This window comes from Clavelina lepadiformis, chromosome 3 (genome assembly GCF_947623445.1).
Source record: "Clavelina lepadiformis chromosome 3, kaClaLepa1.1, whole genome shotgun sequence".
Taxonomy (NCBI): Eukaryota; Metazoa; Chordata; class Ascidiacea; order Aplousobranchia; family Clavelinidae; genus Clavelina; species Clavelina lepadiformis.
This window is the reverse complement of record NC_135242.1, coordinates 16,208,631-16,225,336: the sequence shown is the minus strand read 5'-3', so window position 1 is coordinate 16,225,336 and position 16,706 is coordinate 16,208,631. Positions and strand designations below refer to the sequence as shown.

General features: G+C 35.5%; 1 protein-coding gene across 8 annotated transcripts; it reads left to right on the top strand.

The window, feature by feature from the left end:
* Positions 1-315: 315 nt before the first annotated feature.
* LOC143450892 (uncharacterized) lies at positions 316-15,930 on the top strand. 8 transcript variants are annotated; one of them, XM_076951646.1, is made up of 8 exons: positions 1,793-3,982; positions 5,428-5,467; positions 6,822-7,024; positions 7,375-7,467; positions 12,229-12,290; positions 12,453-12,619; positions 12,700-12,871; positions 13,354-15,930. In XM_076951646.1, the coding sequence occupies exons 2-8, from the start codon at positions 5,429-5,431 to the stop codon at positions 13,830-13,832; spliced, it is 1,215 nt and encodes a 404-aa protein (XP_076807761.1). In that variant the 5' UTR covers positions 1,793-3,982; position 5,428; the 3' UTR covers positions 13,833-15,930. The 8 variants fall into 8 exon arrangements, with proteins under 8 accessions (XP_076807760.1, XP_076807763.1, XP_076807762.1 ...); XM_076951645.1 differs by lacking the exons at positions 1,793-3,982; positions 5,428-5,467 and adding an exon at positions 316-603; XM_076951648.1 differs by lacking the exons at positions 1,793-3,982; positions 5,428-5,467 and adding an exon at positions 317-635.
* The last annotated feature ends 776 nt before the right edge of the window (positions 15,931-16,706 follow it).

Below are 16,706 nucleotides of genomic sequence, written 5' to 3'. Positions count from 1 at the left end.
AGTCTTTTAATTGGAATTTATACTCGACATGTAAACCTGATTTACCACAGTAGCCTACCTTTCATTAGATAAATGTACAACGCAAAACTTGAAACTTTGAAACTCAAAAACATATTGCTTGAATTGAATGAAATCCATATTGCTACAAAAGTAGTAATCCTTCTCAGGTTAGTCCTTTTCCGTTTTACCGTATTATACATATTATTTATTGACGTTCAGGATTTCCATTCAGTAAGTTGGCCGCTTAAAAGGTTACCACACCAAGTCTGAGTTCCATCACTTTACGCATGAATACTTGGAGGTACGTAACCAGTAGAGCGTACGGTGGTTGTATTATTATGGAACAATGCTCCAGTAGACAAATGAAAGGTTGATAGACTATTTTGTTACACAGAGACAAAGATGTATCTGAGATGGCAGCCAGCTTGTTCTACTTTACTGCTGGGTAGTCTTAATTGAGTGATGTTGCGGTGAAGCCTACGAAATGTCGGTTTTCGATATATTGCGCGCAAAGCGATAGTTTAATCGGCAGAAGCACCTTTGAAAGTAATCTTATCACAAATGGCCGGAGTTAAGACAACCGACTTTACCATGGTCAATCTGGTATAAGAAACGTTTTCTGAATGAATTTATCGGTATACTCTACATTGTAGTCGTATTTATGCAATAGAACATTTCCTTACAACAGATGTGATGTACAACAGTATAATTATTTACATATTCGTCATTGCTTCTGTTTATCAGTGTTATTTTACTGCGCAGCAATGTCGAAGCCACCACATAGTTAACGCCTTACAGCAATAGGTTTTGCCTGTGTTTGCTTAACTTCAGAACTTTTAGGTTACATTTTTGATGCCACAAGCGTTGTAGTATTTTACGATAGCTTTATTGTTTAGTGAAAGCAAATGTTTAGTGTAGATAACTCATACTCATTGACATAGACTTGGAAGTACATAGTAAAGTGTCAGTGTGAAACTAGTTGTTATCTGTTACGATTTGAACAACAGAAATGTAAGCTTGGGCTTGGCAATTAGACGAAATTATGCCTTAGGGCAACATACGATTGGCCAACACGGCATTACCTGAAAGCGCAGATTTAAAACTGGGGATAGATGAGCGCGAAATCTCAAAATTGAACTTGATAGCAGTGTTTTTGCAAAAGATTAAGGTCAATTACAAACACAAATATACGAATGTTCACTATGTTATAGTGTTGCACATTTTTATTTGTTTGTATAACCCACAAGATGTAAGCTATATAAGACACAGGACATTGCCCAAAAAAATTATAATAAGTAATGAGTAAACAGGTTTTGTCCAAGTCGAATTTCATGTTCAAGCCAAATTACCAGTCAAGTTTGCATGCATACGATTGTTTTTATAAAAGGCTACCAGAAAACAGTTTTTCCTTCATTTTCGCAAGCAAGTAGCAACAGACCCAATGTCTATGCCGACCAGCAAACAATTTTGCTTTTGCTACCTGTTTTCTTTAGAGGTGAATCTTTTACAATTTTGTCGGTCCTTAAATGAGGAAAAATTATGTTGTGTAGTCATGAGCCATTACGGGGCTACAGTTTGTTAAAGTAATTAGAACGGTAAAACATCGCAAAGCATAGCATCAGCTAATTATTATCTGTCGAATCACAGCGAATAGGAAACTTTCTTTTTTCATGTAATCTTGAGCCAACGAGGCTCATTCAAGAAAGACTTGCTGCTTTTTTCCGCATGTAATCGTCACCAACTTCAGTGAAGATGACCAACAAGCTTATGACAGTGAGCAATTGCCACTGAATCAAGCTACTTTTGAAACCTTATTGATAGTATTATTTTTGGTTTGTAGTTAAAAATTTTAACTTAAAGTAACACTTGTCAACTAACACTACAGTTTAAACTTGACACTGATGACATTTAAGACACGTCAGCAACATTAATCACTATTACTATTTAAATTTGAATTTATTTTAGTAACAATAGTCAAGAAACAATAAAATGTATGATGAAATGTGAACTTAAATAACGTTTTTATTTAACATCATGTGTATACAAATCTGTTTCTTCTTGGCTTGACGATTTTGTTCATTTATCAGACGATACGTGACATTTTTTGAAAGTGGCCTTTGTTATGACAGTCACCAAACGAATAAACCTTTGGCAATGCCAACCGTTGCGCGCACCTTTAGACCTGACTCTGAGCGCTTGTTTAAACATTCAGTGAACGTCGCGTTTGCTAAGATAATACTATTTGCGGCAATCGTAATTGTACAAGAGCAAATAAACTGTCTAAGCAATTTTGAAAGGTGCCGTAGAAATTCCATTCTGCCTTTTTGTTGTAATGTACTGTTAGTTTGTTTTGCATGTCACAAAGGAAATTTGCTTAGTTTACATTGGATGTTCAAAGGAACATTACATTTTTTCGTAGTTTTTAAAATTTTGTGAACCCCTTGTAGCAATTAGCAGATAGAATCATTTTAGTTTGAATCAGGTACGCCTGTAAACACTCAACGTCTTCAGGTGTTTTTGGTCAGCGTTCTAGGCACACTGCACTCAGTAAACGTCAAGTTGGCTACTATTAAATGCTATTTCTACTTATTATACAGCGGTATGAAAAATGAAGCTAAAGCTGATATGACATTGAACATGCTTATGTGAAGCTACGTCCGAGTTTAAGACGACAATATACAGTATTTATGTGTTTTTGTACGTGCGAAAATAATTAAAATATGCTATATCTGGCCTGATGGCGCACAGAGGATTTCCTGAAGCGTCACGCACAAGCTTGTATTGCGTATACTGCTGGGCGTCAGCTCTTAATTCTAAATCTAACCTTGTTCTATGATACAACACGCTGATATAATATTTCAGTCTAAAATATCCAAGCGATTTTGATTGGGTGTTTTAGACCGTGAGGATGGTAAAAAGTTGACGATAGATCAGCATTGGCGCCGACAGCCTTGCCCTTCCAACAAAAATAGTTTTGTTACACAAACCAATGAGTAATCTCAAGTCATGACGAAAGTGGGTCGTTCGAATATTGGACCAAAGCACTCCATTTTAACGCTTTTATATTCTTAGCGCTTATGAAAACGCAAACGACATCTCACACATAACTTTCTGTACTTAGTTGAACTTAGAAACGTCCTCAAGCAAACGTCCGCATTTTTGTTGAAAATTGCATCGCTGAAAACTGCTTGGCAAAATCTTTATAGTAAATGAAAATTGCCAAAAAGCTTTAGCAAACTTCTCATGTATAACGTGACTTCCTTTTAACTGGTTACTAATTTTGCCATTCAGTAGAAGCAGGAACATCGTCACTCGCAGACTGGATGGTATTAGAGAGGGATACAGCGCAGCTTATTTCATGGAGCAATAAATCGTTCAATTTTACAATATCATAGTATATGAAGCAGGAAGAACTGATCATATATATCGATGTATTTGCGAGTTTGTAGAGGTTGGCGTCGTATTTCTAGCTGCTGCTAATCTCCGATGAATTAAAAGAATACGTTCAGTTTAAACAACCTGTATATCTCAGTGTCCCGTCTTCGTCAGATAATGTCGCCCGTGTAATTTGAAAGATATTGGAAGATTAAATTTTTACACTATTACCCTTAGATTGTTTGCTTTCTATTGTCAAGTCTGTAGTCTGGGAGAAGGCACACAAAAGTCATCTTGGGGGGACATATAACCGTATTGAAAACAGCAATTCGTGATATCACTTGGCAGATTAAAGATTGTATTTATTGCATAACTCAGTTTATCTTTTTGTCTTGATTCATTTGTGTTTAGGGAACGTGCGCTCAAATTGTTAACTTATTCTTACAACTCTTATAAATGACACAATTTAGGCGCCAAATAGGACAATTCTTAATATAACAAGGGCACTGCATGTTCATAACCGATGTTAAAACGTCAAATCACAATGAAGGACAAACGTTGTGAAATGAATAAGAAAGCGGAATGGGAGAGGTTACTCAAAGCCAATGTGAGTATTTCGAACACTGTGATTATTCGATAAACTATCCGCCATAGAATGGATGAAACTGCATTTCCCAAATATCTTTTCTTTAATCTTTTAAAATGAATCTGTATCAGGCATGTATAGAAGTTTGTCATATGTCATTCATGTCGCATTGACCAATTCATTTAACGTCTTTGTTGCACTTCATACGACAATAGAGGCTTTCATAGTTGCTGGTGTGGAGGTACTGGAGTTGTTTTTGTTCGAGCATGCTTCAAGCGCATACCAGATCAATGGAAAGTTGCGGTTGCAATACTCGTTTGGGCGAATTTAGGGGTCGTGTTGGACAGTTTTTTCGTAATGGGTGATTGACTAATTATAAGAGGCCTTTTTAATCAAACAGTGCTTTCTGTATGTGCATTGTGTGGCCTTAGCTCTAGGTAGTCTAAGCCTAGTGCTCAGTAACTAAATACCGGTGCAGTTTTATAAGCCTATTTGACTTACAGCGTTTCAATAATGTACATAAATGCTAACTTCTGTTTATTCCATGTGGTCATAACTTGTATTTTGACATAAGTCTCAAAGATTTTGTTGACCTACCTGATATTTGAGATGTAATTTTCGAAGAAACTCATCAAAAAGTGTTACGTAGGCTTACGCTCGTTTGCGGAAAGAGGTGGAGCTTGGTTTGACCGAGGGGTGGAGCTCTTGATGCTAGTTGCGCACAAACATGTTTTGAACTTTCTGTTTGTGACATGCAGCTTGTTTTAGATGTTGTAATTCGTTCCTTGCATAGAGGGTTGCTCCAGGCCTTAGTGTCCTATATCGATAGATGTTGATTATTCTTGCACGGATTTGTCACGGGGTATTTCCAGCAATTCGTTTAATATCAATGCTATATTTGGTTGTGTTATATAAATATTCCACTAATGTTTTGAAGCATATGTAACTTATGAAGCCGCTTTGAACAGTTTTTTTAATCACTTTGCGTTGCTAATGTTAATCAATATTTCATCCCAAAACATACATGGCTTTCTAATATCTAATGCAATTTCTTCTTTCATTGTTATTTGATACCGATAATCACAATTGAAAAGGAACACAATCAAGAAAGGTTCTTCGTACTGACCCGAATTAGAAGTAACGACGTTTTTAGATCGATACGAGTATGTCCGCTGAATCTACTCTAATTAAGTATTCTGTATGATCGATCGAGACCCGGTTTTTCATTTTCAACGTCATTGGCCTTTCTGCCGCGGTCCTCAGAGGAAAGGTTGTGTGTTTTTGTGGATTTTGATATTGCCAGAAGGTAGTATATGTAAGAACGGAGCAGAAATACGAGGAAATTAAAAAAATGAATTTTGATATGAATTGACCTATAAGAAGATTATATCCTGCATTCGAACAATGAACGAGAATAATTCTAAGTGCAATTGGGATTCACTAAAGAAAATGTTTTGTTTTGACAGTATGGCAACCAATGTACAGGTCGGCTCAGCTTGTAACCAGGTATATATTGGTTTCTTTTTTTTTCTTTGCGGTGAACATTATGTTAGAAGAAAGCATTACGTTTTTCAGTGCATTACAGTAGCCATAGTATTTGCGTGCTAGGGGAAATGAAACTGCAAAATCCAAGCCTTTTTCTTTTCTGATAGTCTTGGTTAGCAATTGGAGATGGGTTTGTAAGGTCTAGGTCACAGCACTAGCCAAACGGTCGATCGTCTTGCATCTGCCGCAGTTATTTCAGTAATAAGTTTAAGTTTGAAATCAGACTAGCGCATGCTTTGCAGTGGTACAATTTTACTTGTTGAAATGTCATGGGCTGAAAATCTTCAGGAATACTCGACACGATTGACTTCATTCGATGTAATACTATAAAACAAAAAACACATATTAATTTAGTAATTGGTCTTTATCCAATAAATTAGTCATCTATGCAGGTGGCAACATTCTTTCGTTTATTCATAAATTCCTTACTTGAAAATTTCCATGCTGTACGTAAAATTGTGGCGATAGAATTGAGGGAACATGTTAGCACTTCATACTGAATATAAGGTTTTCGATTTCACCCCGTCGGTTTATAAATAATTTATACATGCTTTGCAGCAGCGTTAAATTATGCATATACCTAAGACAGGCAATGTTATTGATCAATGCACAGCTGTATAGCACCACTCTTTATATAGAATAGATTATTTTTTCATAATGTTTGAAACAAATAACAAACGTAAGGGGCTGTTACTTACCAAAGTAACTTAACACCAACAAAAATTACATTTTTAACGCTTCGTTGTTACCGATAGCTCAACAACTAAGTTATAGTCGATTTTTCATCTACTGTTACATACGTAAGATAAGAAACAGTTTGGCACTCTGAAGGTTAACTTCATATTTTTCGACACGAGCTTTCGCAAGCATAAGCTTGCTTCTTCAGGTGTGAAGCACAGTACACCTGAAGAAGCAAGCTTATGCTTGCGAAAGCTCGAGTCGAAAAATATAAAGTTAACCTTCAGAGTGCCAAACTATATCCTATTTTTTATTTTACTTTAAAATTTGGTTAACACGGTTCAGACAACGTCAAATATCTAAGACATATGTAGTTACACAGTTGTTTAGTATAATAATGTTAAATAGATATACAAATGAAAATATGGCCTATTGTGTTCAATCAGTTACAGTATATACAACAAAATATTGGCTTTTTTCTATTGTACTATTCCAAATACTCAAAACTTGACTTTAAAGCTGCCAGAAAAAGGCGTTTACATGTATTTTTCTGGTTCTAGTTATGGTCAGATTCCGAAATAATAGCAGAATGTCCGTTAATCTTAAATAATCCATAAATTATTTGAATTTATTCTAGATTTATATGGGCGATCACATGACCAGGACGTGGACAAAGGAGCCCCGGCATTTACCACCAGGGAGTCCGGGCAGCGCAGCGGGGTCACCAACACCGGATGGTAGTGGCTTGGCCGAAAACCAAACAAAAGAGACAATTTGCCCGTCCAACAGCCAGATGTCTGTCGGTACAGCTGACCTTGCCGCAAATGTTACAACGAAAATGTGAGTTATACAAGTGTAAGAAATTTTTCATTATGCTCGTACTTACAGTGTTTTATCGAGAATAGTGTTATACCTCCGTTTCTTGCTTTGCAATAAATTTACTCTATTGCTACCCGGGTTTTGTATTGCATGACTTGCTGCAGTTAATAAGTTTACTTGCCAATTGTTTGCAGGCCAATCACATGATTTTTATCTTTACGTTTATTTAGCATCTTTCGTACGTTTGGCAGTCATCAGTTAGACTCATTTTTAGTCCTATTTTGTTTGCTATATTTCGTAATTCTATTTTTTAATGAGATCAGTTGATTTATATTGCATCAAATACGCTTTTTGACCTAATCTTGTTTCAGCATACAACCTATAAAGAAGTCCGAGTTAATCGTTAGAAAACCAAGCTCAAAAAGAAAATTAAAAAGCGGAAAGGAAATATTACAGCAGCACGAGTAAGTAATCAATAAATCCCTCTTTGCGACATTTGCTTGTAAAACTAGAAATTATTTTATACTGCGGTTCCGTTCATAATATCAACACCAATGAAATATCAGTAAACAAAAGCGTGTGATAACATTGATCATTTTTATAGCAGCCATATGAATGCTTCTGACTGCTAGTCAGCATTTAATCATTTTGTGTCAACTATTTCTTGAAGGAACACCGTATAAGCTATAAACTTCCAATCAGATTCCTATCTTATTATGCTCTATATCAGCAGAGCTTCTCAAACCATGGTTCGCAACTCTGCTTTGGATTATACTGGTAGATGGCGAGTATGTGTAGATCATAAACAGCCATCTTAACTAAATGGGATAAACTTTTTGGATCCTAGGCATTGCACCGACCAGTTTTACGAACAATTTAGGGCAACGCAAAATTTTGTTTGAGAAACGCCGCCCGACATAGATAATAATAATTGATCCAATTCATAATTTAGTTTGCGTTTTAAAGCTATGCTGGAATGGAAATGCACGGAGGGTTTGTTTCTGAAGGCTTTATTTAGTTTGGCTTCAGCACCAAGTCGATTTATTGATTGGTCAGATCGCAGTTTGACGAACCTTGTAGCATGCCACACATAACATAGATTTCCTTCGATATTTTTCGTTCTATTGATTATTATCAGATAAGGATTTGTGTTCTGCATTACCATGTGTGTTACATTAACTCCAGGAGTTGAGTACACATATATAGCACCGTGCTATTTATTTTATATAAATAGCGATATTATATCAACGTTGTATAAACTTATACAGACTTTTTAGGCCTACATAATGCCAATTCTAACTCAATGTAACACACTCAATAAATTTCACAATGGCACCTTTATGCAAAGTACGGGTGGCTCAACCAGCTTTATCTTGAATGGGTTGTTACCGCATTTTATTCATGTCACGTTTATCATATTCTCGAATAACCAACTATTTATGGAATATTTTAAACTGACATCTACCATTCCGCTGGAATGGCAAAAGTATGCGACGTTACACAACAAAGTAGGTTATCATACGCTTGCAGTTGCCTAACACAATGCATTTAGTTCAAATGGAAACCAAAAAAAATTGCTACGAAAATATTAAAAAATAACGGCAATTATAAGTAACTCCAACTCCAACAACTCGAGGCAAAGAGTAGCCCTCTGCGCCCAAGCAAAATATGTAACTTAATAATGCAACTTGTAACGTCTTAACTCGTGCCCAGTACGACGCTGCTATTGAAAGAATATTATGCGCTTCTCCGATAAAACTTTACTTGAAGGCTGTAATAGCAAATTAAGAGCATTTTGTGATCGAAGTAATAGAGATCGAGTAGGCTAATGCGTTTTCTGCAAGAATGTCGCTAGAACTGTACTACTGTATGTTATTTATACAATACAGGGGGGACCGGGGACAATTGCAGCAAAATTCAGATTTTGCTGTTACTCAAAATGTTGTGCGTCTGATTTAAACAAGTTAGTGATAATAACTGATAATAATATATGAATGACGATCTTGTACACATGTTTCAAAACTTTGGAACTTATTCAGTCTACAATACAGCTTTAATCGTCATCTCAATTCGCACTATTTCTTGTTACATTTGATCCCATATATTGGGTCAATTGCAACGTATCGCTGGGTCAGCTTTAACACCAATTTTTAAAGCTGCTGTTCTATTTCAAATCAATTATATGTAATCTACATCAGTTTCGGAATAAAAGGTCTGACAAACAAACCGTTTAGAACTACGCCAGCATCACGGTCATGTGCCCAGTGCTTGCATGCCATGCATTGAAGCCATCATCCACTTTGCCGACTGCTATTCAAATGCTAACAGCATACAAAGCAAATGATTCGTCGTGAGGTCTACCAAACTCAAAATGATTTCAGGATGATCAGCCTGTAACTAATAGAGTTGATGGTTGGACCGTGGCTGAAGTCGACGGTGATTAAGTGACATTTCAATACAGTGCTCGACAAGCTGTTACAATTGATCCACAATTGTCATCTCCTATTTTCTCGCTATCACCAAGAATTTGATTTAATTCTTTAGTAGATACAGACCAAGTTATTCCATTTAAAAAAAATTACTCAACCGTATTAAAAACAAACTTCTGTTGATATTTTCTTTTTAGTTTACATTACAATCGAGAGGATTAGCTTACTTTACACTGGTTGTAAAGCCTATGTATTGTCAATTTTTTCGACGTTAAATGACGTAGTTATGCAAGGAAAATTTGAACTACAGCTAACACGTGTTACTTTTTTTCCCGGTCTCCCCTACGTATTACTTAATGTTTTTAAGAAAACGTTTTCAGCTTGATGACCATTAACCATGCGCTTGAGATGACCACATAAGCTTCAGGCTTATTTATGCACTGCCTGATTCTAAAAGTGCGAATTGCTATTTATTCAGCGAATAATCAAATTCTAAGTTTTTTATTCGGTTATGGAGTTACTTAAACAAACTTTTAACACTATCGAAACATCAGAAACATTAAAAGCAATTCAAAGGCAGACATCATCTTAGGACATATAAAGCTTGCCTACTTGCATTGAATTTCAATGTCTGCTATGCTCCAATGTCCGTTTTGATAGATGTCTTGTTGCATTGTTTGTGTTGTTGTTTCCGAATTAAAAAAACTAAAAGTTAATTTAGAACGTCATAAAGGAAAACGAACAGCATAAAAGCTCATTTGTAAAACCTCAAACTTAAGAATACTCTGATTCCTTTTGTTTTCATTGTTGAGCTATTAATGTTTTTATTTATGTTGTTGACAAAATTTGCCTTATAGTGTAAAGGAAAAGTTCAAAAGCAACATACCGCAGCCTTTGTATTAAATGCGCTTATCTTTTGTTTGAAATTGTATGAATAATGCTTTTTAATTTTTGTACGTTTATTTTAATGTGAAGCAAAATCCATATACGTTTGATGTAGATAGTTTGATTTGGCTTATGGTTGAAACTTATTGTTCTGCGTGTCTCACTTTACGATATGTTGTTAATTTTCTTTAAGAATTGGCAACTGACTCACGATCGACGTTATTGATCATATGACAGAATGACTTCGTTACCTTATACTCGACTCGTTCAAGCATTGATATGCGAATCTTCAGCTTCATTTTGTATTTGATAAAAACCTAAAAAATGTGTCGCGAACGTCATGTCGTAAATCTCTATACAATTATACGAGAGCGAAATAGTGAAAATATTAGAACGCAGTTTTCCTAAACACGTTCAACTTTGTAGAACTGAACTCAATTCAGCGACGGAAGAGCCTTTTTCAAAGTGATTGGGCCCACTGGCGTACTTTGGATTGCTTTAAAGGGGGCCAAATTTTTCATAACTGTTGGTCTAACTTTACTCCGTTGCCCACCCAAACCAGAATGGGCGAAGTGAAGAATTTTGCGCTTTGACGGCTCAAAAATCGTTTAAAAACGCCTCGAAATAAAATGTATTCTCATATTTCTAAGAACGGTAGTTTGCATTTTATGATGTACGTCTTCCAAGATGGTGGCAATTGTAATTGTGACTTCATTTGCAACCTACCCCATGGTATGACTTGTAGACTAATTTAGAATTTGTAATCCAAAATTCGGGGCTCGAATGTCGCTGTAAGTCCACCATTTTTATTACATTTGGTTTTTAGAATTGGAGGGCCCGTGCCCGGTCCTCCCATTAAAAAGTTTTTGTGAGAGGAGGACATTTTAACTAAGCTATTTCACGCTTGATCTGGTTGTAGGTGACTAAGCGAAAATCCCGTGAGCATATAGTTATAGTATAGGGAATGTTGCTGGTTAAAACGTTTATTTTTGATCAATAGTCACGTTACGTCGCTTTTTATCGTCAAGCTAGTAGGATCATTTTGAAGGAATACTATATCTGAGTTTAAATTGTACGTTTGAAGCTATTTTTCATTGTGTCCTGTTAATCTCACTTGTATATTATGACATAGTTCTTTCATCCCAACTTTGTAATGTTCCTTCTTATAATCTAAGCTCAATTAAACCTTAAATTACTAAAACCAACGTTTTGCTTGCCTATAATCATCTCCTAACTTAACTACTCATCCTTAAAGTAAGGGGCAAGCCCAAAAACAAGTTGATCTCATATCAAACAAGACTATTAACTGAATGTTCTGGTAAAATATTTTTGAAAAATAATTCGTGGTTAGGTAGTTATCGGCAAAAGAAAATCGCAAAATGCCTCAGTTTTTGGCCCTCATTGTGACGTATTTTTTCATATTTATTTTCATATTTCTTATTCATTGTGACATATTTGTTCATATTTTTGCCCGTTTCGTTGTGTCTTCTATAGTATACCACATATACTCGTCACGCGATTTGGATTATAAAACCCCAAACCAAACGCATTCTGAAAACTGCTTTCAAACAAAACTGTTAAAAGTATATCTTCAAATTCAATTATAATTATAATATAATCTTCAATTCAATTTGCAATTTCACGTTTACAGTCATTTACTGCATATTTTTTGAATACTTAATAGAAAACAGGACTTGAAGTTGTGTTTCGAGGCTATGGAAGAAATGAGTACCGTTTGTGTTACAATTTTAAACAAATAGCCTGCCCTTACACCTTCAGTAACTTTGTGGGGTTTATAAATATAAATATGTTTGTTAATTTCTTCAAGCATTTGTTCAAAAATCTAGAAATAAAATGTATGGCCAGGTGTAGCCTAATCTTACGTGGGACCTTTGCAATTTTTTGTTGCAGGATAACTACAGAGGACTTCCAACAATGGCAGGAATCTTTCGATTCTCTTTTAGAAAGTCCTGGTAAGCGTAAAGTCATTTTCTTCTAATATTCACGGTCTGTTTCACATAACTAACGTCGACCACTTGCTAAAACAGTTAATAATTCATGTTTTGTGCGTTATTGTTTTACTATAAATAGTCTTTAGAGTTTCTTAGTTAAATCCGTGTGTAAATTTTTTCCAGCGGGTCGATATGTCTTTAAGATATTTCTCGAATCAGAGATAGCGGATGAAAATTTAAAATTTTGGCTTGCGTGCGAGGATTTGAAAACCACAACAAAGCAAAAGCGGATCGAGAAAAGAATACAAGACATCTATGATACCTATATCAATGTACATTCGCCTCATGAGGTTTATATGTTTGTATAATTTAACGTTGGATGCGCTTGCTAGATTTTAAGATTGTCTGCAATTGTTTGTTGTGTTTTAAGGTCAACATTGATTACAAGATGCGAGAGGATATTGTTGATCAGCTAAAGTATAGGATGGAGACAAGCATATTTACCGAAGCCCAAAATCAGATTTATACCCTAATGCATAGAGATTCTTATCCAAGATTTCTTTCATCTTCGTTTACGGCTGATCTCGAGAAAGAGTTACTAAGTATGATAGTCTATATTCCATTACGTTACAGCTTTATTTTACAGCTACACCTTGTTTTGAAGTTAAAAAACGCGCTTATTTGTTAGTACTCTAAAATCTGGCTTTTTCAATCACGCTATGCTACAAATGTTGCAGCTTTGACCAACATTGTTTAACTGCTTGCATGCGCTTTTTTCATAAACGTTATTTAAGTATAAGTTATATGATACAGTATCTATACCCTCACATGGTTATTTATAAAGTGTATGTTATTTTGCCATTTACAGATAAAGCTAATATTTACAGCCAGAGAATGTTTAAGTTTAACAAAGTTAACAACAGTCTGTTTGTTCTTTGTAAAATTTATTATCCAAGGTTATGAACTATAATTACATTTTGATATCCATAATTTAATGAAATTTACATACAAAGTTAAAAAAGTTTATCTCGCACTTATATTTTGAAAAGTTTTTGCAAAATGTGCCTACACTTACGTCTCGTAGAGCGTCGAGCAAGCAGGGCACCTAGCGAGAAGTACAAGAGTGAAACATCCGCCAAATCTTCTGATATTATGTCATGTTGTTATTGCCGACGTCAAACGGATATGGACACAAATTCATTGGCAGATGAACCTTGTGTAAAGCGAAATACTTCAACTGGAAATCAGGCTAATAAAGCTCAACAGCCTGCTCAGACCGTAGAAAATCATGATACGTCGTCATTAAAACCTAAAACTGAAGACCATATCGAAAAACTGTCCCATCCATGCAGTTCGGTAAGCAAGGACCTTTCCAAGGATAAGGTATGCTTTAAAGGAGCAGATAACTGTATTGAAATTGCTGCCCAAAGACCACGTCATGAAGGACTTAATTCGTTAATGCAATGTGAACAAGAAGACACATCATCTACCGCAATCCCAAAGGCCCTTGTTAAAAAAAATATTGCAGCTACTGCTCCAGACAGCCAAACTGCATTGGGATAAACTACCATAGTAAAAGGCCAACCATGTTCAATTAAATAAAAGCACTAAATTTTCTCATCACATCCCGCATTTCTTGGTTGTGGTTGATCTGTATCATCCAAACAAGTTTGTAGTTTTTCTGCTCTATAAGACAGTGATTTGTTAAAAATACAGACTTGGATTGCTTTGCTTCTCACTGCCGTTTTTCGTGTATATGTAAAAACAACAGGAGACTGTATACAGTCAAACCTCGTTTATCCGAACCCCGGAAAATCGAAATCCCCATTATCGAAACTGCTTGAAACGGATTTTTCCCAGCATGCACTTTATCCTTCAATCCGGAAATCGCATTATCCAACTCCGACACGGGAATTTAGAATCGGATATACCAAATCAGTAGAAGAAGCACCTGCTAATCCGGATGACGACAAGCATTACGTATACGTCAATTTTCCATACTTGTTACATATTAATGTTTGTGCTAAGCGCAGTGATTTACAAATTTTCCTAATTCTTTCAATTAAACCAGCGGTTCTTAAACTTTTTTGAGCGCGACCCAAATCTGAGTTTCATGATCACCTCACGACCCAAACCTATGTCGCGACCCATTTTAATGTCCTATAGACTTATATTATATTATATTAACCTATGTCGCGACCCACCTATGTCACTATGTCGCGACCCATTTTCTGACCCTCCGCGACCCATGTTTGGGTCGCGACCCATACTTTAAGAACCCCTGAATTAAACCATTCATTGTGGAAGCAGTTGGATCTTTAGTACAGTTTTATTCGCGTCTTAATCTGGTTTAGTCTTAAATGCATGCTACTTTACGTAAACTCATCTTATTGTGGTATTGATTCAATTCTCCTGATACTATGCTAAAGCGACATTTTTCGACCAAACAAAATTGTCCGGTTTAACGAGATCTGTGACTGTACTTCAGTATGCGTTGTATTTAGTATTCACTTACCGCAATATGCGTCAAGTCATCTAGGCGTTTTAAAAAGTCTACTTCAATCATTCAATGCTAGTTAAGGTAACGTATTGCGGAATACTTTTCGATAAATTTACACTTTGTTGGTTTCGTCGTTGGTTTTTTCTGTTTTTATACACACTGTATACGCAAAACTCGATAAATAGTGTAAAGACGTCATATGTTTTTTTCAATAACTTGCACTTTGCTGGAAAAACGTATGTTATTTGCTCGCTGAAAGCAAACTGATGTTTATTCAAACTTGTAATTTTTTTCCTTTCCGTTAGGATGCATTTCATCGTTCTTGTAACTTTACAAAACTTAAGGTTTTGCATAATAGCACTGTAATGATTTAACAAAACGCTTATAACTTGCTTTCGCCGAGCGAGTTTGATCATCAGCAAATGAGCGATGTGCAAATAAATACTTTTCATGTTCCATTGATGGCTAAAGTACATATTTTTGTGTCATTTGTGTTAACTGAAGTTTTTTTTGCTGTTGCGTTGCCAGTAAGATTTTTGTCGCTACTTTGCAGTAGCCAAGTTGTTGCCTGTTGTTCCAATGCACCTTTAGCGTAATCTAATGGACAAGGTCACTTAATGGATCTTATGTTTTTTGATGTGCACCACTGAAGCACTTTTGTTTAAGTAAAATGCGAAATATTTGTTTCAAAAACTTCAATCAGTTTTGTTTTTTCGTTATAAATTTTAAGAGAAGCAGAGCACATTCCATAAAAGTATTTTTTCTGGGTCCGGTAAGTAATACTTACGTTTCTATAATAGTCTTTTTGCACATTCTCGCATATGCTTTTTAAGATTTATTCCACAATATCTGCTGCACAAAGTTGGAGTGGTGATAGATTGTATGTACCAACTAACTGGTGCTATTGTGTTGTCACGAACTGTTGCGTATAATTTAACAATATTTTGCAACTGTTTCGATTATAGAGTTTGATAATGTTTTATTGCTATAGTAAATAGCTTTCCAATGGTTGTTTGTTTTCAATACTTGAGGTGAAAATGTCAACCCTTTTATTTCTGTAAAAAATCGTCTTTCTTTTTAACAGTCTAACGTTCCAAAAGTACATTTAATTGTCTTCAATATTATTTGTGTCTGTATGATGGCATTAAACTATTTTCTCTATCTGTTTAATGTTGTTTAAGTAATTTAAAGCAATTATAAGCAAAACGTGAAAGTGAATGGCAGCTTGATTGATGATGTTGACTGATATTCACTTTTCTGTCATTATCGTTACATCGATATTGTTACTTTATGCGCAATGGGCTCATTTCCTGCCGTATATGCCGGTATATCACAGATGAAGTCCACAAAATAGATGCAGAATGTTATCGTCTAATCCAATGTTTCCCAAACTTTTTTCCGATAGTGCCCCCCTGGACAACTTACTGACTATATCAAATGACCATTCAACAAAAAAGTAACAACGAATTGACTATTCATTCGAGAAATGAGGAAAAAAGCACATGTACGACTGCAAAACCAGCACTAAAATTAGCCTGAAATTTTTACAATTATTCGACGTACGATGGGTCAATCTTGACAACTAAAACATTTCTGACTCGGCAGGACATTCCTCTTTCGAACCGTGTAATCGCTTTTCTTTTAACTAGATTGGTCTCTAATCTAAAGAACTAGTGGCTTTTTTACTTGGTACGTGTCTTTACGTAACTTTGGTTTAAAAACTTAATTTTGTAAGCATTTGACGAAAAACGCAATTAATAGACGAAAAAATGCTTCGTAGAATTAAATTGACCAATGCCTTCCGATGTATGTAGCCTCAAAACATTTTTGCAATAGTTTGTTATACAGTATACAAGAAATAGGTCTACAGTCTACACTCTACAACTACTTCCCTCGACGACCTTTAAAAGTAATACGCTACGTAATAAAGACATAAT

Coding starts and splice junctions, on each gene's coding strand:
- LOC143450892 (XM_076951641.1), top strand. CDS start 5,366: ATGAACGAGAATAATTCTAAGTGCAATTGGGATTCACTAAAGAAAATG. Junction 12,291..12,452: donor TTCTCTTTTAGAAAGTCCTG/GTAAGCGTAAAG, acceptor AATTTTTTCCAG/CGGGTCGATATGTCTTTAAG. Junction 12,620..12,699: donor ATGTACATTCGCCTCATGAG/GTTTATATGTTT, acceptor TTGTGTTTTAAG/GTCAACATTGATTACAAGAT.